This window comes from Hyperoodon ampullatus, assembly GCF_949752795.1.
Source record: "Hyperoodon ampullatus genome assembly, chromosome: 14".
NCBI classification, from domain to species: Eukaryota; Metazoa; Chordata; class Mammalia; order Artiodactyla; family Ziphiidae; genus Hyperoodon; species Hyperoodon ampullatus.
In genome coordinates this window covers 53,736,296-53,761,769 of record NC_136927.1, presented here as the reverse complement: position 1 = coordinate 53,761,769, position 25,474 = coordinate 53,736,296, and the positions used below count along the sequence as shown (strand labels likewise).

General features: G+C 44.0%; 2 protein-coding genes across 2 annotated transcripts; both read right to left on the bottom strand.

Annotated features, from left to right (window-relative positions):
• Nucleotides 1–4,881: 4,881 nt before the first annotated feature.
• On the bottom strand, nucleotides 4,882–22,276 carry TRIM4 (tripartite motif containing 4; the record flags this gene model as incomplete). Its single annotated transcript, XM_079720273.1, has 6 exons — nucleotides 4,882–5,468; nucleotides 12,778–12,875; nucleotides 13,141–13,163; nucleotides 14,412–14,642; nucleotides 15,330–15,425; nucleotides 21,884–22,276. The coding sequence occupies 6 exons, from the start codon at nucleotides 22,274–22,276 to the stop codon at nucleotides 4,882–4,884; spliced, it is 1,428 nt and encodes a 475-aa protein (XP_079576399.1).
• A 2,064-nt stretch (nucleotides 22,277–24,340) lies between these two features.
• GJC3 (gap junction protein gamma 3) lies at nucleotides 24,341–25,165 on the bottom strand (the record flags this gene model as incomplete). The annotated part of the gene is made up of 1 exon (XM_079719641.1): nucleotides 24,341–25,165. The coding sequence occupies one exon, from the start codon at nucleotides 25,163–25,165 to the stop codon at nucleotides 24,341–24,343; it is 825 nt and encodes a 274-aa protein (XP_079575767.1).
• Between the last annotated feature and the right edge of the window lie 309 nt (nucleotides 25,166–25,474).

Genomic DNA, 25,474 nt, shown 5'->3' with positions numbered 1-25,474 from the left:
TGTGAACTGTGTAAGTCAGATGGGGACTTGAACCCACAGGCCAGGACTCGAACCCAGCCAAAACCCAGAACCCAGTCTTTTAACTGAGATCACTCACTTGGTCTCAGGACTTAATGAAGCTTAGGTTCTTGATGTCTCATCGCAGAAAGAATTCAGTGAGAGACAAAGTGGTAGGTAAGAAGTGGATTTATTTAGAGAGAAACACACTCCACAGACAGCATGTGGGCCATCTCAGAAGTCAAGAGTGGCACCAGGGTATGGGGTTGTCAGTTTTTATAGGGGTGGGTAATTTCATAGGCTAATGAGTGGGAGGAGCATTCCAGCTATTTTGGGGAAGGGGTGGGGATTTCCAGAAATTGGGCCAGCACCCAATTCCTTATGGTCAGCCTTGGAACTGTCATGGCACCTGTGGGCATGTCATTTAGCATGCTGATGTGCTACCATGAGGCTCAAAGTCTAGTGGAAGTCGACCCATCTGCCATCTTGGACCTATTTGGTTCTAATCAGTTTATGTCATGTCCTCAGGCTATGTCATTCTTTTAAAGGTTGTGCCCTGCCCCCTTCCCTCCTGTTTCAGTTGCAGCATGTGGGATCTAGTTCCCTGACCAGGGATCAAACCCAGGCCCCCTGCATTGGGAGCACAGAGTCTTAGTCACTGGACCACCAGGGAAGTCCCAATCCAGGGGAAAAGACTTTAGCAGAACCTTATCCAGGGCCACACAGTGTGGGTGGCTTATAGCACCAATGCATGTACCCACCAGCTCTGGGGGCTAAGGGGTGCAAGCTAGATTGAAATCTGAGATGGCCAAGATCACCTCAAGAAAGTGCAGGCTAAACAGTGGTTGCCAAACTATCTTCTGGGGAGTCTTCAATGCTGCTCCCAGAGCTAAAGTTTCTGTGGTAGAGAACTGTGTTCAGTAGCCTATGATAAACCATAATGGAAAAGAATATTTTAAAAAAAGAGAGAATGTATATATATAATATATATGTATATATATATATACACACATATGTGTATATATATACATATATACATGAATCACTTTGCTGTACAGCAATAATTAACACATTGTAAATCAACTATACTTCAATAAAAAATAAAGTTTCTGTGGTGAAATAAACTTAAGAAATGGTGAATAAATACCCCTCCTAAAGAGTCATATAACACACTAATAAAGACTCAGAGAAACTAAGTAAAATAGGAAGCTGACTGGGACACTGTTTGTACATCAGAAGCATCAGAAGAGTTTATTTTTAACCAATACAACAACTGGGTCCCATTCCATGCCTGAAGAGATGAGAGACGGTCCAATATCAAGACCCAAAAAAGAGGCAAAGAATTGTTAATCAGATGGGTAGAAGAGAAAAATTTTTTTCTCAGTCAAAGATGCAAGTTCTTTGCAATAGTAAGTAGTGATGGAAACCAGAATGTGTCACCCCAAAATATGCCTCTTTGACATAAAAATTATTTTGAGCTGAAGGCAATTAAGAGGCAGCAAACCCAGGAATCCTAAAGGCAGGATATAAATTCTTCTTTTACCAGAGACAGACTCAGCCCAGAGGCAGTGCCAGAAGAATCTGCAAACACACATTGACCCATTTGTTTCCACACATATATTTACCTTCACACAGTCTGCCACCCTTGGAAGACTAAAACTGTTTTCCTTTGTCCTAACATCTCTCCACAATTTTATTGTTCTTTGTCGAAGATACTATGAAAGCCAGAATTCTAAGCCAAGGCTTTGAGTTAGTATTCATTTTACATTTCTCCTGCATGATGTGTTGCATGTGTTAAACTTTTTCTTGTTAATCTTTCTTTTCGTTATTCGTTAGAGTCCCAGCTGAAAACCTAAGTAAAGTTTTACCTCCGTTATAGTAGTATAAAGGGAGGCTTATAAAGGTCTTTTCTTTGAGAAAAGAGGAAAAGGTTTGGAATCACTGCCATCAGAACATGTAAAAAGGAATTTAAGATCAAGCTTGTTTACCAAGCAGCCCACAGAGCCTACTTGAAGTCAGAGAACAAGTCTTTGTAGCAGAACCAACCAACCTGGTTCAACAGCCCAGAAAGAAGAGTGGAGGAAAGGTACTAATGAGTTTCCCAAGGGCTGGAAATTAACAATGTAGGTATTGTCGACAAAAAACTAACTAATCGATCTAAGAAGGAAATGGAAAATTTTATTCGAGCCAAATTTGAGGATTATAACCCAGGAAGAGCATCTGAGAACCATTCCACCCGTTAGAAGTCAAGGCACAGTTATACAAGTTTTTTGAGATGAGGGCTGTACATTAAATGACATATTAATGACAGTTTACATCGATCTAAGCACCATGTGACCCCTTATCAAGAAAGAATGTTGGGCTTCCCTGGTGGCGCAGTGGTTGAGAGTCCGCCTGCCGATGCAGGGGACACGGGTTCGTGCCCCGGTCTGGGAAGATCCCACATGCCGCGGAGCGGCTGGGCCCGTGAGCCATGGCCACTGAGCCTGTGCTCCGGAGCCTGTGCTCCGCAAGGGGAGAGGCCACAACAGTGAGAGGCCCGCCTACCGCAAAAAAAAAAAAAAAAAAAAAAAAAAAAAAAAAAAAAAAAAAAAAAAAAAAAAAAAAGAAAGAATGTTATCTTTTAAGGAGTTGTCTTGTTGATGCTAGGAGAATGTTGCTCTTTATGTTGAGCAAGTATTTCTGCTGATGGGGGAGGTTTGGTTGATGCATAATGCAGACACACAATGCACAGCGCAGGGACAGAGACCAATGAGCAGAGAAAATTTTTTATGTTTCAATTTTTCTTGTCTTGCCATAAAATATGAATATTATTTCACAGCACTGAAGGAAGTCCTGATGGGCAAGTGTGTTAAATTCCTAAGTTCCACAAACTGGGTGGCTTAAAACAACAGAAATTTACTGTCTCACAGTTCTGGAGGCTAGAAGTCTGAAATCAGGGTGTTTGCAGGGCCATGCTCCCTCAGAAGCTTCTAGGGGAGGATTCTTCTTTGCCTTTTCCAGCATCTAGCAGCCCCAGGCATTCATTGGCTTGTAACAGCATAACTCCAGCATCTCCCATAGCCATCTTCCCTCTGTGTCCTCACATGGCATTTCCGTGTATGTAAGTGTATGTGTGTGTGTGTACAAAATTCCCTCTAAGGATACTAGTGATATTGGATTAGGGCCCACCCTAATGGCCTCAGCTTAATTTCCAGATAAGGTCACATTCACAGCTAGGACTTCAACATATCTTTTTCTCTGGAGGACAGAATTCAACTCATAACAGCAAGTATCTTGGAGAGTTAAGGAGAACTCAGCAGAAATCACTGAATGAGGGGGATTGGTCCAGCTGCAAAGAAAGACAAGCCAGGATGGGCTGGGACACAGGAAGGAGAGGAAGGATTAGGGAGGGTGCTGGAAGTTTTGTAAGAAGCTGCCAGAAAGCCTATTGCAAGTCTGGGAGGAGACACATTAAAATGTTAGTAGTGGTGGGATTATCAGTAACTTTCATTTTCTTCATACTTTTTATATGTTTCGAAGTTTCTATAATAAGTACATGATTTTATAACCAGAGAGAAACATTCATTATTTTCAAATAACTATCCAGTAACAGTCACAATCCTCTGAGTGTATACAATCTAGAGCAGGAGGGTAAAGAGAGGAGAACACTCATACAGGGTAAAAACATGTAACGAAATAAAAACCTGAAAGAGGTGTTGGAGACCACAATCAGCATTCAATAACTGCTCACAGGTGAACGTAGAGTAGAAAAGACCAGGACTTTCCTCTCAGATCTAGATTCAATCCCAACATGCCCGTTTGACAACTGGGCAGGACTGAGCAAGTTAATCTCAAGGTTTGTTTTTTCTTTTGTAAAGACAGGATTTTAATTTCCATCTCATTTCCATCGCTGTTGCAAGAGTCATGTGGGAGCATTATGTATGTGAAGAGGCTAGCACAGTGTAAATACTTAATGAGGGTTTCCCAACATTTTCAGGATGACGTTAATAACCTTGTGCACACAGTATACGAATCTGACGAAGGGAGAGCACAATGAACCCTTGAGGGCAGAGAGAGACACGGTCAGGTGAAGAGTAACAACACGGGCAGAGCAGGGGAACACTGCCTCAATTCTCCAATCCAAGAAAGTGAGGAATATCAGTACTTACTGGAAAGAACAGGAATTACATGACTAAACAGAAAGGGATTCTATAAAGCTGTGAAATTTCAGGAAAAAAAGTGAGATAGGCCTCTACTGTGTGATGTCCAAGCTATGTGCCTATAGCACCGGTTAGGATACTTCAGCCTGCAAGTGACCAGAAGGCAACTAGAACTGCCTTATACAATAAAGCAGCAATAATCTCATATAACAAGAAATTCGGGATTAGGGAAATTCCGACCATTTCATGATGCCAACAAAGACCACATTTCTCCTCCTTTTTCCACGGTTATTGTGCTGCCCTCGGTTCCAGTATACCTACTAACATCAAGAGAGGGGCTGTGTCTTCCCAAACATCTCTTTCTAAAAGCTAAAAAACTTTCCTCAGAGGCACCTTGGAGAATTTCTCACCCCAACTCACTGGCCAGAATTCCCTCCTATGGGCCTGTCTCCCTGAAGCATGTGGAGGGCACATGCTGAACAGTTCAATTAGGAAGAACCAGAAGAGGAGAAAAAGTGGGCCAAGTGGCCACTGGAAAGATACCCAGCAGGGTCTTCCACATCTGTCTACGCACATGATGTCCAGGGGGCGCTGAACAAAATGTGAAGTTGGAATCTGAATGGACAGAATTGAGGGACCACCCAGGATGGATTTATATATGAAGTCAAAGATGAGGGCCAAGGGATGTATGTCCCTGGGCTGGGGTACAAGGCAAAGATTCTTGGGCAGGAGAAGAACAGCCTCATTTCCCACCAGTCGCTGGTGGGATGACTAAAGATGCTAATGGACTCAACCAAAAAAACGGCCGGAGACGTGAGATGGAAGGACAGGAAAAAGTGTATAGGTGCTCTCCATCCACAGCACTGTAGAATGAGATTTCCCCAGCCCTGTGATCTAGGAAAACTCCCACCCGGTGAAGAGCTGGCTCTAGCTTGGTAGGCCTCACAGAGATGCCTGTCAGGGGCCAATAGCCAGCAGAACTCCAACAAAGAGCCCAGATTCCCATGCGGGGGGACATTGTTGAACCACCAGTAATCCCCATGATGTCCTCCCGACACAACCCCACAGCAACCTCCAGGCCACCTTGATGCTCAACTTCCCAGTAATGTTTCCCTGAGGTGAAAACGTTTTTTCCCAAAACGCAGGGTAAGTGCTGAAATCTCTCCACAAAGTCTGTGGTCCTCTGAGGATTCCTCCATCCAGTAAAGTAGCTCCACGCTGTAGAAAATAGTGGCCAAGAACTGGCTGATGCTCCATTTTTCACATATCTCCCTTCCTGGGAGAAGACAAGTTTGGGATAAGCAGTGTCCTCAGCTAGATTTACAGCCACTGCAGAGAAAATGAGAGCTGAGATCAATAATGCAAGAGCTTACCACCAACCCTCCTCCAGAAATGCCCGTCTGTTCCAGCTTCAGTGCCATCCTTCTTCCCTATCACATACTGTTAGGGAGAAGACGACTCATTGTCCTTCACCTGATCCTCAGCTGCGCCTAACAGGCCATAGTATGTATTAGTAACCTGAAATCTTCATTCCTCTTCTGCTTTAAAAGACTATGACCTAGAAAATGGGGAGCCCATTATTTCATGGCCCCAAGTCTTCACCATCATATTAAAATTAGGAGAAACAGTAACAAATACTGACTTGTTGAATCAGGACCAGAACCAAAGCTGTCGACTGGCTAGTTCTTTGTACAGGAACACACAGATGTCATCATTAACAAGGTATCTCTTTACTGATTCCAGCTGTTCACTGGGCATCTCTGCAAGCCCCCAGCAGGTAACTCAAAACCGAATTCAGAGCATCCCAAGTCCCCTTCCACTCTCTTGAGACTAATCCTCCCTCACATGCAGACTTCTTGTTTTCTATGTTCTCTAAGGTCTAAGAATATTAGCTCCACCCAAACACTCACACTTGGAAATCTTAAGGTTATTTGATTCTTCTTTCCCTCTGACCCTCGGTGGCTAATTAATCACCAAGTCGTATCAATTCTGCCTCTGAAATATCACTCAGGTTCTTTTCTTCCTCTCCTTTCCCATCGCCATTGTCTTCACTCGGACCTTCAGCATCTTTCACTGTAACTGTGTCTATAACTTCCTCCCTGGCCTGCCTCCAACTTCTCTTCCCTCCCAGACTCTCCATGTCTCTTTAGTTTGCTGAGAGTTGTGTTTTGTTTTGTTTTTTTAATCAGAAATGTTAGATTTTTTAAATTTAGCATCATCATTGGAGTATAACTGCTTTACAATGTTGTGTTAGTTGCTGCTGTATAACAAAGTGAATCAGCTTTACGTACACATATGTCCCCATATCCCTTCCCTCTAGCGTCTCCCTCCCACCCCTCTAGGTGGTCACAAAGCACTGAGCTGATCTCCCTGTGCTATGCGGCTGCTTCCCACTAGCTATCTATTTTACGTTTGGTAGAGTATATATGTCAATGCCACTCCCTCACTTCATCCCAGCTTACCCTTCCCCCTCCCCGTGTCCTCAAGTCCTGAGTGTTAGATTTTGACAAGGACTTTTTCTGCAACTACTAGGTGATCAAATAGGTTTTTTTCTTTTTTTTTGCGGTACGCGGGCCTCTCACTGTTGCGGCCTCTCCCGTTGCGGAGCACAGGCTCCGGGCGCACAGGTTCAGCGGCCATGGCTCACGGGCCCAGCCGCTCTGCAGCATGTGGGATCTTCCCGGACCGGGGCACGAACCCGCGTCCCCTGCATCGGCAGGTGGACTCTCAACCACTGCACCACCAGGGAAGCCCTCCTTTTTTAAATTTGCTAACGTCGTGAATTATATTGACTTTCAGATGTTAAACCAAACCTGCTTTTCTACAATAAACTCCATTTGATTGTGATGTATTATACATTGTTGAATTCAATTTGCTAAAATTTTCTTTAGAATTTTTCTATGTTCATGAGGGACACTGATCTATAGTTCTCTTCTCTTATAATGTCTTTGTCTGATTTTACTATCATGGTAATGCAGGCCTCATAGAACAAATTGGGACTAGTCTCTTCAATTTTTTGTTAAGAGTTTATGTAGAATAAATATTTTTTAAATGTTTGGTGAAATCACCAGTTAAGCCATTTGGAAAGGTTTCTAACACGAATTTCTTTAATAGAAATAATGTTATTCTAGTTATCTATTTTTTCTTGAGTCAGCTTTAGTCATTTGAGTCTTTTAAGGACTTTGTCCATTTCATCTATGTTGTCTGATATATCAGCATAAAGTTGCTTGTAATATTCCCTTATTATCATTTTAATATCTATAGAATTTGTAGTGATGATGCCTCTCTCATTCTTTTTTTTTTTTTTTTTTTTTGCAGTACGCGGGCCTCTCCCATTGCGGAGCACAGGCTCCAGATGTGCAGGCTCAGCGGCCATGGCTCACAGGCCCAGCCGCTCTGCAGCATGTGGGATCTTCCTGGACCGGGGCACGAACCCGTGTCCCCTGCATCGGCAGGTGGACTCTCAACCACTGCACCACCAGGGAAGCCCTCTCATTCTTAATACTAGTGATGTATCTCGTCATTCTGCTTAAAGTATATCAATAAAATTGATATTCTCAAAGAAAGAGCTTTTGGTTCCACTAATATTTCTTTCGTTTTCTGTATTCTATTGCAATGATTTATGCTCTGATTTTTATTATTTCCATTCTTCTGTTTTGGGGGGCTTTATTTGCTCTTCTTTTTCTAGTGTCTTAAGGTAGATACTGATGTCACTGATTTAAGGACTTTCTTCTTTTATAATATAGGTGATTAGTGCTATACATTTCCCTGTAAGTGTCGCTTTAGCTGTATCCCACAAATTCTGAAATGTGTTTTTCTTTTCATTCAGTTCAAAGTATCAACACATTCTACTTCCCTTTTGATTTCACCTTTAATTCACGGGTTATTGAGAAGTGTGTCATTTAGTTTCCTAACATTTGGGGAACTTCCAAGGATTTTTTCTAACTCAAATGCATTGCGGTCAAAGAACACACTTTGTATGGCTTGAATCCTTTTGAATACTGAGATATGTCTTATGGCCCACCCTGTTCTACCTTAGAAAATGTTTCATGTACACTCAAAAAGAATATGTATTCTGTTTTTGTTTGGGGCAGTATTCTATAAATAACAGGGTGGTCAAGTTGGTTGATACTGCTATTCAAATTGATAGTGTTATTCAGTCTACTATATCCTTACTGATTTTCTGCCTACTTGTTCTAAAAATTATTTTTTAAAGGTACTGAAAATTCCAGCTATAATTGTGGATTTGTCTGTTTATCCTTGCAGCTCTATTAATTTTTGCTTAATATATTTTGAAGCTCTGTTATTAGGTGTATAAATGTTTAGAACTGTTATGTCCTCCTGATAAACTGATTCCTTAATCATTAGGACTTGACTTTATCTCTGGTAATATTCCTTGCTCTGAAATCTTGATATTAATATAACCATTCCAGATTTCTTTTGACTAATGTTAGCATGGTATAGCTTTTTCCATTGTTTTACTTTTAATATATATGGGTCTTTATATTTAATGTGCGTTTCTTGCAGCATATCGTTCGGTCTTGCTTTTTTTATCCAATCCAACCATTCTCTCCCTTTTGATTAGGACCATTTATACTTAATATGATTATTAATATGATTAGGTTTGTGTCTATCATCTTGTTATGTTTTCTATTTGTCCTATTCTTTTTTCTTCTTTTTTGCCTTCTTTCTGATTAATCAAGTATTCTTATGATTCCACTTCATCTCCTTTGTTGACTTATTAGTTACAACTCTTTTATTTTAGTGATTGCCATAAGGTTTATAATATACACCTTTAACTTAACAGCCTACCTTCAAGAGATATTATACCACTTCACATATAAGAATTGTATAATAGGGACTTCCCTGGTGGTCCAGTGGTTAAGAATCTGCCTTCCAATGCAGGGAACATGGGTTCGATCCCTGGTCGGGGAACTAAGATCCCACATGCCGCAGGGCAACTAAGCCCACGCACCACAACTACTGAGCCCACGTGCTCTAGAGCCCACGCACCACAACTAGAGAGAAGCCCACTCGCCTCAATGAAGAGCCTGCATGCCACAGCGAAAGATCCTGCATGCCGCAACTAAGACCCGACGCAGCCAAATAAATAAATACTTTAAAAAAAAGAACTATATAATGGTATACTTCTATTTCTCCCCTCCCAACATTCATGCTATTATTGTTGCGCATTTTACTTGTAAATATGTTATAAACTCTACAATGTTATTTTCTGTCTGTTTAACAGTCAATTACTGTATTTGTCAGGGTTCTCCAGAGAAATAGAACCAGTAAGATGTACGTGTATAGAAAAAGAGATTATAAGGAATTGTTTCATGTGATTATGGTGACTGGCAAGTCCAAATCCACTGTGTGTGACAGAAGGCTCACGACCCAGGGAAAACTGATGTTCCAGTTCAAAGGCCACAAGGCAGGAAGAACCAAAGCCGCAGATGGAGTCCTAAGGCAGTCTGCTGTAGAATTCCCTCTTGTTCAGGGTGAAAAGTCAGCCTTTTGTTCTATTCAGGCCTGCAACTGATTAGATTAGGCCCACCAGCATTATGGAGAGCAATCTGCTTTACTCAAGTTTGCTGATTTAAATATTAATCTCATCCCAAAACACTCTTACTGTCACAGCAACACCCAAAATAATGTTTCACCAAGTATCTGGGCACCTTGTGCCCCAGTCAAATTAACATATAAATTAACCATCCCTATTACCTTTTAATGAGATTTAAGTAATGACAGAAGTACATATTTCTTTTTTTTTGTTTGTTTGTTTTGTTTTTTTGCGTTACGCGGGCTTCTCACTGCTGTGGCCTCTCCCGTTGCGGAGCACAGGCTCCGGACGCGCAGGCTCGGCGGCCATGGCTCACAGGCCCAGCCGCTCCGCGGCATGTGGGATCCTCCCAGACCGGGGCATGAACCCGTGTCCCCTGCATCGGCAGGCGGACTCGCAACCACTGCGCCACCAGGGAAGCCCAGAAGTACATATTTCTTTACGTCATTACCATTTCAGAAGATGTTTTACTCCTTTGTGTAGATCTGACTTCCATCTGGTATCATTTTCCTTCCGCTTAAAGGACTTCCTCTAACATTTCTTGCAGTGTTGGTCTGATAAACTCTTTATGTTTCTGGATATCAGCAAACATCTTTGTTTCACCTTGTTTTTGAAGGGTATTTTTGCCAGGAATAAAAGTCTGGGTTAACAGTTATTTTCTTTCAGTCCTTTAAAGATTGTGTTCACTTGCATTGCTTTCAATGAGTAATGTGATGTCATCTTTATCTTTGTTCCACTGTAACATGTCCTTTTTAACTTGTTGCATTTAAAATTTTCTCTTTATCACTGGTTTTGGTGTAGTTTTCATCATGCTTAGGATTTGCTGAGTTTCTTGGATCTGTGTACTTAGTTTTCAGCAACTTTGGGAAGTTGTCGGTCATTATTTCTTCAAATGTTTTTTCTGTCTCATCCCCATCCCACTCCTCTCCCTGAGAGGTACCAATGACCAGACGTAAGGCTGCATGAAAATGACCCACAGCTCACTGATGCTATTTTCATTTTTTAAGTTTTTTTCTCTGTGTGTTTCATTTTGCCTAGTTTCCACTGCTCTATCTTTTCAAGCTCACTAAGCTTTTCTTCTGCAATGACACATTAACCCCAACCAGCTTGTTCTTCATCTCAGTTACAGTAGTTTTCATCTCTAGAAGTCTGTCTGGGATTTTTTTATATCTTTCATGTCCCTATATGCCTCTTTACAAAATAGTTACAGTATTTTTCATCTCTAGAAGTCTGTCTGGGATTTTTTTATATCTTTCATGTCCCTATATGCCTCTTTACAAAATAGTTACAATAACTGTATTAATGTTCTTCTATGCTTATTCTAGCGTCCAGGTAAATCCTGGATCAGTTTCAATTGATTATTCTCCTCATCATGGGTCATGTTTTCCTATCTTTTTGCCTGCCTAGTAATCTTTGATTGGATGCCAGGCATTGTGGTTTTACATTGTTGGGTACTCATTTTTTAAAATTCCTATCCATCTTGTTGAGCTTTGTCCTGGGATGCAGTTACTTGGAAATAATTTCATCCTTTTGGGTCTTATTTCATGATTTGTAAAGTGGGTCCAAAGCAGTGCTCAGTGTAGGGTTAATTATTTCCCACTAATGAGGCAAGATTTTCCTGCGTACTCTACCCAGTGCCCCACGAATTAAGAGTTTTCCAGAGGCTGGTAGGAACAGGCATTGTTCCTGGCCCTGTGTGAGCACCAGGAACTGTTTCTTCTACTCATTTTGGAAATTTCCTTCCTCAAACTCGGTTAGTTCTTCACAAGCATGTACTGATCAGCATTCTGCTGAATGTTCACGGTGTGTCTCTGTAGATCATCTGGGTTCTCTCTCTGTCCAGCTCTCTCCTCTCCAGTACTCTGTCCAGTGCTCTGTAAACTCTCACTGCTTTGTTCTCCCTGGACTCTCAGCTCCACTCCTCAACTCAGGAAGTCCACCTGGCTCCACCTCTGTTACCCTCCCTGAGGTGGCCTGGAAACTCTCTCAAGGCTGTAGGCTGGGGCCATCATAGAGTGCACCTCATTTGTTTCACATTTCCCGTGAATCGCTGTCCTTCACTGCCTGAGGTCCAGTGTTTTAAAAACTGTTGTTTTATGTATTGTCTGTTCTGGTTTTTTTTTTGCTCAACTAAGTTTCAGGAGTAAATCCAGTCCCTGTTACTGCATTTTAGCTGGAAGTAGACATCCACACCATGATTCTTTTTTTTTTTTTCTCCTGCATGCAGGCCTCTCACTGCTGCGGCCTCTCCCGTTGCGGAGCACAGGCTCCGGACGCGCAGGCCCAGCGGCCATGGCTCACGGGCCCAGCTGCTCCGCGGCATGTGGGATCCTCCCGGACCGGGGCACGAACCCGTGTCCCCTGCATCGGCAGGCAGACCCCCAACCACTGCACCACCAGGGAAGCCCCACACCATGATTCTTAATCAGGTACATGCACATGAGAATTGAGTGCATACCTTTACATCACATACATGCCTTGGTACTTCCCTGGAGATCTAATAAGTTTATCTTCAGTCTTTCCTACACTCATCTTCTCAAACTCAGTTCCTGCCTTTCCCCATATGCACCTTATGGTTGAGTCACATCAGATACCCTCTCCTTGATTTTCTCCACACCTTAGCTCATGCTGCCGCCTCTGCCTGGAAGAGGATTCCCTCATTTTCCACTTGGCAAACTGCTACTCATCCTTCAAATTCCCAAACAACTGTCATCACCTCTGCTGTGAAAACTTTCCCACTTCACCCCCAACAGTGGTCTTCCTCTGTAGTTTTGCAGTATTTTATTCATACCATTTCATACCATACCACTGGATCCCACTGTATTACAGTAAAGTGATATGTGTCTGTCTCTCCAATTTGTAAGCAAATAGGTCTTTTTCTTTTTGTATCACTAGTACCTTATAACACACAGTATGTGTTTAATGGATGTTTCTTGAATGAAGCATATATCCATTTATTCCTAAGTACTTATTACCATTTTCCTGACCCGCCTGTCAGCTGCATGCTTTGTTTCCTCTTTCCTTTCCAGACTTCTCTCGTTCATTCTCTGAGCTCCAACTCCCAGAAATTCTGCTCACCTTGGAATCGCTTCAGCATTTCCTTCATCATTGGTAGCCGGCACACAGTCTTCACCTTTAGAACTTCAAAGGAATAGTTCACATCCTGGTTCTCACACCTAAGAGAAGTGCAGAAGGCTGCTCTGCTTAGGAGACAACTAGGACACCCAAGACCCCCAACTCCCAACTGAAGGTTCAAATCCCAGAGGTCAGACTACTTCTCTCCCATTCCTCCTGGCAAAAGTGAACAGTGGAACTCCTCCCCGACAACCCCCTCACGTCAATGTCCACACTGATCTATGGAGCCCAGGCCTCATTTCCCTCTGCTTGGCCTGTATCTTTACCATTCTACTCAAGCCCCCATAAGAAGGCAAGAGTTTGTACCTGGTCAACACATCTTTTGGATTCTGTGAAGAGAAGAAAGAAATAAGTTATGTACCTTCCCCTAGAGATCTTTTACTCAACTTTGTGAGCAGGTATTTTTCTGTCAGTTGCTTTTATTAATGTCACATATGCTCTCATGCTGTCAAACCCAATGCATTAACACAACGTAGTCTTTGTTTCATGTGACCCCTCTGAACTATTTAACAATGTTGACCAATCCTTTCCTTGAAGCCCTCCTCTTTCTCCTTTGGCACTATGACATTAGCTCTTTCCTGGCTTTTTGCCTACTTCTCCGTCTACACTCTTTCAACAATCACAGACAAATCTTAGTGAGGATGTGGTGGGAATATAAAATGGAAAAAGGTAGTTTGGAAAAAGGCAGTTTCTTTAAAAGTTAAATATAAATATAGCATACAGCCTAGCAATTCTGTGCCTACTACTTACCCAAGAGAAATGAAAACATATGTCCACACAAAGAATGACAGACAAGTGTTAAAGCAGCATCCTTCCTAATAACCAAAAGGTGGAAACAACCCAAATGTCCATCAACTGGTGAACAGATATACAAAATATGGTATATTCTACAATGCAATACTATTCTGGAATTTAAAAAAGGGATGCAAATACAATACTAATATATGCTACAACATGAATGAACCTCAAAAACATTACACTAAATGAAAGAATCCATATACAAAAGAAATGTGTTATTTCAAAGATTCTGCTATAGTATATCTTTGGATATGCAATTGGAACTTCACTGCTCAGTCAAGTTGTAAAAGTTCTAGACAATTCTTGAAATCTAAGTATCTCATATTACCTGAGCTCATCAGACCTAAATTTCACATTAATTTCCTTTGAAAGGTGAATCTTTGACTCTTTAATTGTATAATAAAAATAATAAGGGGCTTCCCTGGTGGTGCAGTGGTTGAGAGTCCACCTGCCAATGCAGGGGACATGGGTTCGTGCCCCAGTCCAGGAAGATCCCACATGTCGTGGAGCGGCTGGGCCCGTGAGCCATGGCCACTGAGCCTGCGCGTCCGGAGCCTGTGCTCCGCAATGGGAGAGGCCACGACAGTGAGAGGCCCGCGTACCGCAAAAATAAATGAATAAAAATAATAACACAACAGCAACACAGAGAAAATATGTCTTCTACTAAACCCACTCACCAGGAAGGACATTCAGTTCTAAAGGCAAGAGGGAGTTCAGTTAGGGATGTTAACTAACAACTCTGTAAAGACAGAGACTGCGCCCTTCCCTGCCGGTCTCACCTGGAGCAGCTCCAGGGTGGAGCTCTGGCTCTTCTCCCCCACCTCAAAGATGAGCTTCTTCATGGAAGTGATCATTTGATTGAGCCTTAATGTGTTCTCATTCTGTTTCTTCTTTGTCTCTTCTTCTTCTTGGCTCAGTCTCTTAAGAAACAATTGCTCTTCTTCAGCCAGGAAGACATGCAGCTTTGCAAACTCCGCACTGACTCTCGTTCGCTTATTCTTCATCTTCTCCTATAGCCACAGGAGACTGGCTCAGTCCTTGTTCTGCCTGGTCCTTCCTCCTAAATTCCCTGCACATGACTCCCTAACAATCCATGATCCTTCCTTTCAAATCACCTCCTCCAGAAAAGTTCCTGCCCAGCCCCTACAAATTTCCCCTACTCCTTTCTTTACACCTACTTGATATCTTTGTACTAGTCTATATAGTATTAATTCATTCTTTGTAACATCTGAGTCTCTGCTATGATAGCAATGCCTTGTTTGTATACTTTTTAAACTAAAATGCACTTGCACATCTATTATTTAATTTAGCCCTCAGATCACCTACCGTTTAGTTATGTTAAATCTTAGACGTGCATATGTGCGCCCACGTCAACTAGACTAGCATCTCTGGAAGCAAACTCCATTTGCTTTCCACAGTGCCATAGACCCGAATCAACTCCAATGTAGGAAGCCAACCTAGGGAGAAAGCAGGAAGGAAAGGGACACTACCCTTGAGATATGAGGATGAAGTGTGTGGAACTCATGTTGCCCAAAGACACAGGTCAGTAGAGATAGATTCTTCCTGTTCTATCACCTTATCTGAAAGGGGCCGAACAACAGATGAGGTCCACAAGCTCTTCCCAGCGAAAGCCCTTGAGCAGCCTCAGACGGAAAGGACTCAAGGGCAAGAAATACCCAACCAACTTCTGCTCTTACCTTCCACTCTGCAGCATTCTTCACTTCCATGTCCTGTAAATGCATGGCTTTCTTCATCTTGGCTGTCAGACTACGTTGAGTCTTAAGAAGTTTCTCCTGTCAGCAGAAACACGCATAAGTAAGAAATTAACTCCCCCAGCATCTTCCTTGTTCAAGAGCTAAAAGTCACCTAATTCAAACAAGGGATGAGATTGAGAAAATGCTGAAGATGACTACAGGCTAATGCATAAGGATTATTCTGGTCTAAAATCGTCATAACACGATATAGAGTATGCCTATTAAATAGACAAAAATTTTAAATTGTTAGAAGATTCATAAATGCCTAGTCCTGGCAAGGGAAAAGGCTTCTGGCACCATAATAGTAGGAGAGTAAGGGTCCCATCTTTTTGAAGAGCAACTGGCAGGATTTAACAAAATTGAAAATATGCATAATCCTATTTCTAATAATATCCAACAAAACATTAGCAAAAATAATATGTATAGGAAAGTTAACTGCAGCATTATTCACTACCCATCAATGTGGAATCATTAAATTATGGTATATTGATACTCTACATCAATTTCAGGTAGCTCTCTATATAATTCTGTTTTGAAAAGAACAAATATACATGTGTCTGTGCAAGTGTGTGCGTTTGTATCTGAACAGAGGGAAAATCTGGAAGGGTATATACCTAAGTATTATTAACACTGTTTATCTCTGGGGAATAGGAATGGCTTGAAAGTTGGAGGGGGAGGACTAGAAATTTTATAAATCTCTGTTTTGTTTGAATTTCTACAAGAGGCGCATATTCTTTTTATAATTAGAAAAAACCAAATAAGCTATTAAAAAAATTGAGTCGATCAGAAGGAACACAGTAGGCTGCAGAGGGGAAGCACCTAACAGCAGAATCTCAGGGATGACCTTAGAGACAGAGGCAGACAGGTTAGAGACACGCACAAATCACTGTCAAATCTGATGTACGTGTGAAGGCTGTCATGAGATAAATATCTCCTTTGAATGTGACCAAGATTTTTTTTTAAGCTTTCACTTTTGTTTGCTAATAAACATAAATATATTTGAAATAGAACTTTTCAGTTTTTAAAAGCCCTTAACAATTTTCAGTATGTATGAATTTTCCTGTTTCATTACCTAAGCTTTTTTGTATCTTGCCACAGTTGGGCTCTTAAAGTGGTCCCCTGAGTAAACTTGGTAACGTTCTGGGATTAGAAAACTTCTTCCCTCCAATAACAGAAACTGCCACGAGGTGGCAGGACGGCAACACAAGCATTTCAAAGCTGGGTAGACGTACCAAAGTTTAAAAATCACTCTCTTCATTTAACATCAGACAATTGTGTGTATATAGAACTATAATAAAAGAGCAGACATTTATAGAATGAAGACATTTGCTGACTTGTGATCATGTAGTTCAAACGACATGAAACTTCAAATCAGGTCTGAGTTTCAGTCCAGACCTTCACAAACTAGCTATGGATCTGTGGTCAAGTCAGCCTCACACATTTCCTGGGCCACAGCTCCCTTACCTAGAAGATGAAGACAACTAGACTAGATGGTCTTTCTTAAAACCATCCCAGCACTTAGGTTCTGTGAATTTCAGTCACTGTAACCTCTGTATCCAATCCAAGCAGGGAGGTCTACCTCCAAAATACATATCAAATCTGCCTATCTGCCGTCCCCAGCCACCTCCTAGTTCAAGCCACCTCTTGTCTGCACAACTACAATAACCTCATGACTGGGCTCCCTACTTCCAGTCTTGTCCTTCTCTTATCCAATGTCCACAGAGAAGCCAGCATAATCTTCTAAAGACCAGTCAGATCATGTCAGTCCCCTGCTTAAGATTCTCCACTGGCTTCCCGCATCACTAAGAAAATTCAAACACCTTGTGGTCCGACATAACCCCACTCTTGTCTGCATCTCCCAACTCATCTCGTGCTGCTTTCCCCCTTGCTCGTGATGCTCCAGGTGCATAGATCTTTCAGTTCCTTAGATAGGTCCTACTCTTCCCAGCCTCAGGGTCTTTGAATTTGCTATCCACTGCCTGGGATGTTCTTCCCACAGTTCCTCAGATGGCTGAGTCCTCATCCATCAAGTCTCAACTGAAATGTCATCTCCTCAGAGGAGGCTACCGTGTTCCCTTATTAAAGCCCATGTCACTTCTCTGGCACGGCACTATCTTTCTTTCACAGCACATATCACCATCTGTGGTCATTTAATTGTCCACGGTGTGCCTCTCACCCCCACCTCAGCCAGACTGTAAGCGCCATGGTCTTTTCACCACTGTTTGCCCAGTGCTGAGTCTGGTAGTGTAGTACAGCAAGTGACACAAAAACGGGTGGTTCAAGAAATACTGAGTATCTGTTAAATGAGTTAATAGCAATGAAGGGATTAGCTCCCAGAGTCACAGACTAAACATTGGCTTGAGGGAAAGAAGAGCTCTGCCTGGAAGCCTTTTCCAGGCAAAGAGTTTGCTTCCTGAAGCTTAGGCCACTATTCTCTTTCTCTGTTCTCTTTTTCTCCCCAACCACCAATGACTCCATTAAAGACAACTTGTGCTCTGATTTTTTTGAGATTCCCTCTGTGAAGATACTAAGATGTAGGTCCATGGTCCTCTATCCTATCTGTACACTAGAATCACCTAGTGAATTTTTAAACAATGCTGATGCCAAGGGCCCCATCAACTGAATCAAACACTCGCGGGGGTTGGGGGGCAGTATTGCTTAAAAGTGCTCCCAGGTGTATCCTGAGTCACTGGTGTGGCCCAAGAAGGTGAGCAGAGTGGGCTAGGAATTCATCAAAGCAGGTTTCCTGGATGCAGTACTCAGGGGCTCAGATCCTCAGAGAAAGCATCTAGCACACTGTCTGCAGGGCTCAGGTGTGGGCATAGGATGGGGGATATTTTCCATGGATTTAGGGAACTCCAAACTTTTAAGTCACAGTGCACCCACCTGAGTATGTGCTTGGAATGGGATGGTGGAAACAGAATTATTCTACCCAAGAGCAACTTAATGTTTTTCTAGTAACTTGGGGTGGGGTGGAGATGGATAAACTGAGCAGCAATGAAGCAGAGGAGGGTGCAGAAAAGGACAGACAACGGGCAATTGTGCCTAATGACCTGACTCCGGAACACCTGGCCAGTCAACCTCATGACATTCAACTCTCCCCAGCCTTACCCTCACCCACTCCCTACCTGTTGGCCCGTTTTTGTTTAATCCTGAAATCCCACCTCTTCCGATTAGTTTTCTCAGCTAGATTAGCTGTAGCAGAGTGAAAAATGATATGGACTAGGAATTAGAGGACCTCAGTCGAAGCTTAGCCACTTCCTAGCTTCTGTGACCTTGGGTAAGTGGTCTCACATCTCTGGGCCTCAGCTGCCTCATCTACAAAATGGGGATAAACAGAATCCATCCAACAGGGCTGCTATGGAAATTTAAAATTACTATACGAAAAATGCTTAGAACTGTCAGTGATGCATAAGTAATCAACACCTGATAGCTATCGTTAATATTATGATTATTGCCAAAGGTTGAAGCTTTAAGGGTTATTTTCTCCTTTCATACCTAACCACTTACACTTGCCTCAGCCCTCCCCCATAAATTTTTTTTGGGGGGGTTTTTTTTTTTGGATTTTTTTCAGCCATGCAGTGTAGCATGAGGGATCTTAGTTCCCAGACCAGAGATCGAACCCACGCCCCCTTCAGTGGAAGCGCGGAGTCTTAACCACTGGACCTCCAGGGAAGTCCCATGTATTTTCTCTTCCATTTCTCTGATGGGTCCTTCCAATTTCTTTTGCTGGCTACTAAGCATTGGTGTTTCCCGAGCTTCTCTTCATTTCCCTCGTTTTTTTTTTTTTACCCTTTATGTGGTCTCTCCAGGAAAATCTAATCAGCTTACTTCTTCCATGACTTCAAGGGTAGGCTGATGATTCTAATCTAAAATACTGTGTTTCTAGCTTCCTATGCCCCCTGCCTCCTGTCCCTCTTCCTTGGACTTCCTGTCACAGTTACTTTACTCTCAACATGTCCCAAATGAGCACCAGATATCCAGACTGCCGTCCTAGACTCCTCTCTCTCCCCGACCCATCAGCTCCAATTAGTTACAATGTCATGCAGCTCCAGCTCATCATAACTCCATGCCCTCCTCTTCTCCATCTCCCCTGCCCTGCACTCATTCAGGCCCTTACTACCTCCTGCTCGAAGTAGTGCAACAGCAGCCCAACTGGTCTTCTCCATTCATCCCCGTGGATGCCACAATGAACTTTCTAAAACAAAAGAACTGATCGTGTCATCTCCTGCCTTAAAATCCTTCAATGATCCCCATTCCCTGGAAGAGAAAGCTCGGTCTTCTCAGTATGGTCAACAAGATCCTCCACAACATGGACCCTGCCTCTGTCTTCAGCCTCAACTCCCACCATCCTCCCTGCCACGCGCTACCCTCCTGAAGCACAGAGCGACCTCTGGTCTTCTTATTTATCACATGCTATTCCACGTTGCCACACTATTGAATATGCTGTTCCCTTGGCCTGAATATCCTCTCCCCCAGCTTGCTGTACTCATCCGTCAAGAGTGGACTCATGTTCCACTCCTCTGTGAAGGCGATCCTCACTCCCGTCTGATCACTCTAACCTCAGACCTTCTGTGTGTTGGTACAAACGTTAATAACTCTCACACACACTGAAATTACAGGACTACATGCTTACGCCCCATACAAGACAAGGCCCATGTCCTTCTCATCCATTTACGTCCAGATTCTAGAACAACGACTAGCATACAGGAAGCACTGATAAAGGTTACTGAATAAAAAAATGAATGTACACTTTCTAGTCTAACTTTGCATCTGTTTCCTGTTTGTAGTCAGCTGATAAAACTGTACAGCATTTCACAGTTTACAATACACTTTAACTTGTATCATTGAATTCGTGTTTTCAGCAAGTACTTACTAGATACCAATTCAGATGGAGACCACCGGAGTGACACCGTCAGTAATGGAAGGGGGTGGGGCTACTCTGGAAAGGATGATCAAGGAAGGTCTTCAAGCTAAAGTCTAAAAGGATCTAGAGGATGGAAGGTATGAGTAGAGAGTGAACAGGCTTGAAACAAAAGCAAGAAGGCCAGTGTGGCTGGACCAGAGTATGATAAACCGATTTATTTGACTGAAGCTTCTTAACTCTAAGATAAGGCAGAATAGATAATCTCCAAATTCAAACATTAAGTGATTTTCCCAATTGATGAAGGAAGCTAGTAAAATCCAGACTCATCCCTACAAGCCAGGTTTTTCCCAAATCATTAGTTGTCTATGACATCTGTAGGTATAAACCCGTACTGTCCAATACAGCATCCATTAGCCATGTGAGCTCCTGAAATGTGGATAGTCCGAACTGATGTGTGTAAATGTAAAGTACACAGATTTCAAAGACCTATCATGAAAAAAAAGGTAAAATTTCTCATTGATAATTTTTTATATCAATCAATGTTGAATGAATGTTCGTTGCAGCACTATTTACAACAGCCAGAGCATGGAAGCAACCTAAATGTCCATCAACAGAGGAATAGATAAAGAAGATGTGGTACATATGTACAATGGACTATTACTCAGCCATAAAAAGGAACGAAATTGTGCCATTTGCAGAGGCATGGATGGACCTAGAGACTGACACACAGAGTGAAGTAAGTCAGAAAGAAAAAAAATAAATATCATATATTATTGCATATATGTGGAATCTAGAAAAATAGTATAGATGAACTTATTTTCAAAGCAGAAATAGAGGCACAGACGTAGAGAACAAACGTATGGATACCAAGGGGGGAGGGGGGTGGGATGAACTGAGAGATTGCAACTGACATATATACACTACTATGTATAAAATAGATAACTAATGAGAACCTACTGTATAGCACAGGGAACTCTACTCGGTGCTCTGTGGTGACCTAAATAGGAAAGAAATCCAAAAAAGAGGGGACAGATGTATCCGTATAGCTGATTCACTTTGCTGTACAGCAGAACCTAACACAACATTGTAAAGCAACTATACTCCAAATGTATATATATGTGAAATCACACTATCTGTGCCCATCCAAGTCAGAGAACAGCTGTAAGAAAAACCCGAGTTCTCCATTTTCTGATTATCTTTTGTTTCATTTTCACAACAAAGAGGAAACAGAATGAGCTTTAAGGAAAAAAAATCAATGTTGAATGATATTTTCGATAATGGGGTTAAATAAATTATTAAAATTAACATCACCTGTTTCCTTTTACCACTAGAAAAAAATTTAATAACATATGTGGCTCGTATTTTTGTTTCTATTGGACAGCACTGGTGTATAACCTCTCAGGATAACCGTCTTAAACTAGGAGCTCCCGGAAGCCAGTCCCTTGAAAATTCTGCAGTGATGACTGAACCTTGCACCGGCCCTCCCAATCCCAGTTTTAACTCCAGCTCCGAGATTCGTGAGTCGCTTAACTTTTCTGAACCTGGTGGGGGTAGGATGGGGGTTCATGCTTCCAACGTGAACAGTAAACGTTCCCAGGCAATACCGGCAGCCCCATAAGGGCCGGCTCACCCGGTAGCTCGCGAAGGCCTCGTCGACGGGGGCCATGGTGTGGGCTTGGTGCTCCTGGGACTCCCTGCACACCAAGCACACGAGCCGCTGATCGTCCTCGCAGAAGAGCCGCAGCGGCTCCCAATGGCGGCTGCACAGGCCGTGGGGCGCGGGGCCCAGGCGCCGGCGCCGCATCCTCTCCGTCAGCCGGGCCAGGGCCCAGTTGGGCCGCATCGCAGCGGGCGCCGACGGCTGCCGGCACTCGGGGCAGGGGACCGGGCTGCCGCTCGGCGCCCAGCTGCGGCGGAGGCAGCCGCGGCAGAAGTTGTGGCCGCACTCGATGGACACCGGGTCCTCGAAATAGTCCAGGCAGATGGAGCAGGTCAGCTCCTCCTGGAAGTCCTCGGCCTCCATGCTGCTCCTCGGCCCCAGAGCCGGAGTCGTGGTTGGATGAGAGGTCTGCAGGCTGCGTGAGGTGGCCTTCGGAACCGCGGCCGCCGCCTCCGGCGGGAGGGAAAAGTGCAGCCTCTTCCGGGGTTCGACACCCAGCGGGGCCGCGCGAACGCCGGACGGCGGCCCTTTCCCACGCGTGCTGAGGGCGCCGACCCCGCGAACCTCCGGGTTTCCTCGAGAGGCCTGCGCGCTAGGCGTGACGGGACTGCGGGCTGCAACTGGACGAACAGTAGAGATGCGGAAGTTCCCCATGAAGCCTAGAGAGGCCTCGAGGAGCCCGTAGTTCGGGGGATGCGCCGGAATGCGACGATCGCGCAGCTGCAGCAGCCTCTGGTGGAGCAAAACGGGGAGGCGCTAATTAACTTGGCCCGGCCTTCAACTACTGAAGCCCGCATGCCTAGAGCCCGTGCTCCGCAACAAGAGAAGCCACCGTAATGAGAAGCCCGCGCACCACAGCAAAGAGGAGACCCCGCTCGCCGCAACTAAAGAAAGCCTGCGCACAGCAACGAAGACCCAACGCAGCTATAAATAAATAAATATTTAAAATTAATTAATTAAAAAATAAAGCTATTTTAAAAGGGACACTATCAAGGAGGAGTTCAGAATGATGACATTTTTTTTTTTCTGTCCTTGGTCACTTGGCTGGGCTCTGGCTATGCTAGATACAGGATTCTTTATGAAACACTGTGTAGCAGAAAGAAAACTGTTACTTTGCTAGTTGTTGCCAAAGTGTCTTTGGGGAATCAAGTATCTTTCCTTAGGAATGAGCCTTCCTAATTTACTTGGGGATCATTTGAGATTCAGAGGAGACAACCAAACCTGGAAACTGCTCTTTGTTGAGAATTTGAGGGTGAGGAAGAACTGAGAAGGGAAGTGTTTCTGCAGAAAAGGTGGGAGGCTGGGATGCTTTTGGACAGAAATGACTGAGAGACTCAAGGAAGAGAAGCCTGATATTCAGCATTAGATCATCTGCTGAATCCCACTGTGATATAAATGTCCCTTACTGTTAGCCCTGAATCAGCAATAAAACTTGCTGTCTTTTCTGTGTGATACTGAGAAGTATGAGTTTAAAAAGTAACGACTTGGCCCCTCCCCCCCCATATGAAACAGTGGAGCAACTGCAACGTACAAAGCAGAGAATGAGGATTGAGCAGAAATCAGATCTGTCAGTGGTCCAGGGTATGTAAGACTCTGAATTCACAGGAATCTTCCAGAAGAGTGTGGCTGAGTGTTTGAATACATTGAATCTATATATTAAAGGACCCTGGGTTACATATGCTTGGAAAGCCAGAGTTTCTGAATATGACGTATGTTGCAGGCCTGGGTGCATTTATAGGTTACAAGATTTTAAAGGTGGGGGGAGCAGAGAATGTGGACAGCAGGAAAGAGGAGTAAACTCATTGAGACGGGAAAGAGGATTGTCCTCAGCAACAGGAGTGCCAGCAACAGTGGTCAATATTTATTGTGCAGGACAGAGAGGCACGGTTTTATGGAGGTTTTATGGAGGTTTCTGCTGGCTGACTCTGGAACCAAGCCCATGAAAATTGTGATGCTGACACCAGGGAATTCTGGTGAGAAGGCACAAGCAGGAGATCTCCAAGGAAAAGCTTCAGACACCGTGGCCCCCCAAGGCTCTTGGATATGCTCCAACAGCCTTTAATTTACCATGGAGATAAACACCCCACTCACTGGATGTTCGGACGAAGATCCAGTCATAGGGTTTCCTTCAGAGGTGAGCCAGGTGTCTTCATAATTCTGCAAAGCAGAGGATCAAGCAGAAGCTGAGACTTTTCCTAAGTGGGAAGAGACCTAAATGGAAGGGCAGGAGGTACAATCAACTGAGCACTTGGGTCCTGGTTCATTGGAAGGAGCCATCCAGTTGATGGGGATGCAGCTGGGCGATGGGGTGGGATGAGTGGTTAGGACACATCTGCGTAGAACCTGGTTTTCTACTTTGTAACGTGTGGGAGCTGTACTTCCCAGAGGGTGAGGGACTTGCCATGGGGGATCATCAGGACCCATACATCAGGGACAGGTAGAAAGAGGGACATCAGTGCCCCTCTCACCTGCTTCTCCAAACCGTTCTTTCGTTTCTACCACTGGGAAGTTATCAGTCGGTTCCTTGTGTCTTTGGGCGCTCTCTGAAGTTGGGAAGTAGTTAGAAGAGGGAGATTTGTGCTTCCAGATCTTCCACCATCTCCCCAGGCCCAGGAGCACAAGCTCCAAAAGCGTGAACAAGAGACAGAGCCCAGTGACCCCAAACATGGTCTTCAGGAAGATGGTCTTCTCAGAGGGGCGAGACAGATTACAGCTTATACTACCAAGGCAAGGCTCTCGACGACATGCAAAGGAGCTGGGCATCTTGAACCCATACAGATGGTACTGCCCCCCCAAGGCTGCCCCTTCAAGGGCCAGTCGCACCCCCAGCTGTGCCACATAGGCCCAGAGCACCCTGGGGCTTCCAGGCCCCAAGGCATCTCTGCTTTTCTCCCCTTGGCGGATCAGGGTCTCCTCTTCCTTCTTCACCTTTTCAGATTCCTGCCAGTGCCAGATCACATGATACACAGTGAAACCCATGTAGAGGGCACTGGGTACAGCCACCAGGGTGACCTGGAAGGCCCAGAAGCGCAGCGGGGAGAGAGGGTGGAAGGCATCGTAGCAGGCGGCCTTGCAGCCCAGCTGCTGCGTGTGACACACGAACTCGCTCTGCTCGTCGCCGTAGACCCCCGTCCCACTGGCGGCCAGCAGCACGAGGCGGAACCCCAGGAGCACAGGAAGCAGGAGGCGCCCCACGGGGGTGGAGTGCCGGCTCTCCTCCACCACCAACCGCCTCAGGAACCTGCCACACATCCTGTCAGGGAGAGAGGACAGTGGTGAGTGTAGGTGTAATGCTCACTGTCCTGTGGGAGAAGTGCCAGGCCAGCTCTTCACTCCCAATCCAACGGTGACTAAGGCAGGCTTCCTTGCTCTTCTCCCAGGACCTGGCTGATCAAATACCATGACCTGAGGGCACCTCTTTATAGTTAACGGAATCATCTATGTAGAATATTAATAGTGAGTGAGTGTGGGTGTGGCTTGCTCTTCTGTCCCCCCTCCTGTACTGCTGGAGGGGAGAGGAACTCTCGGCCTGCGGGGAGGCCAGGGTCAGTCTTTGTCTCT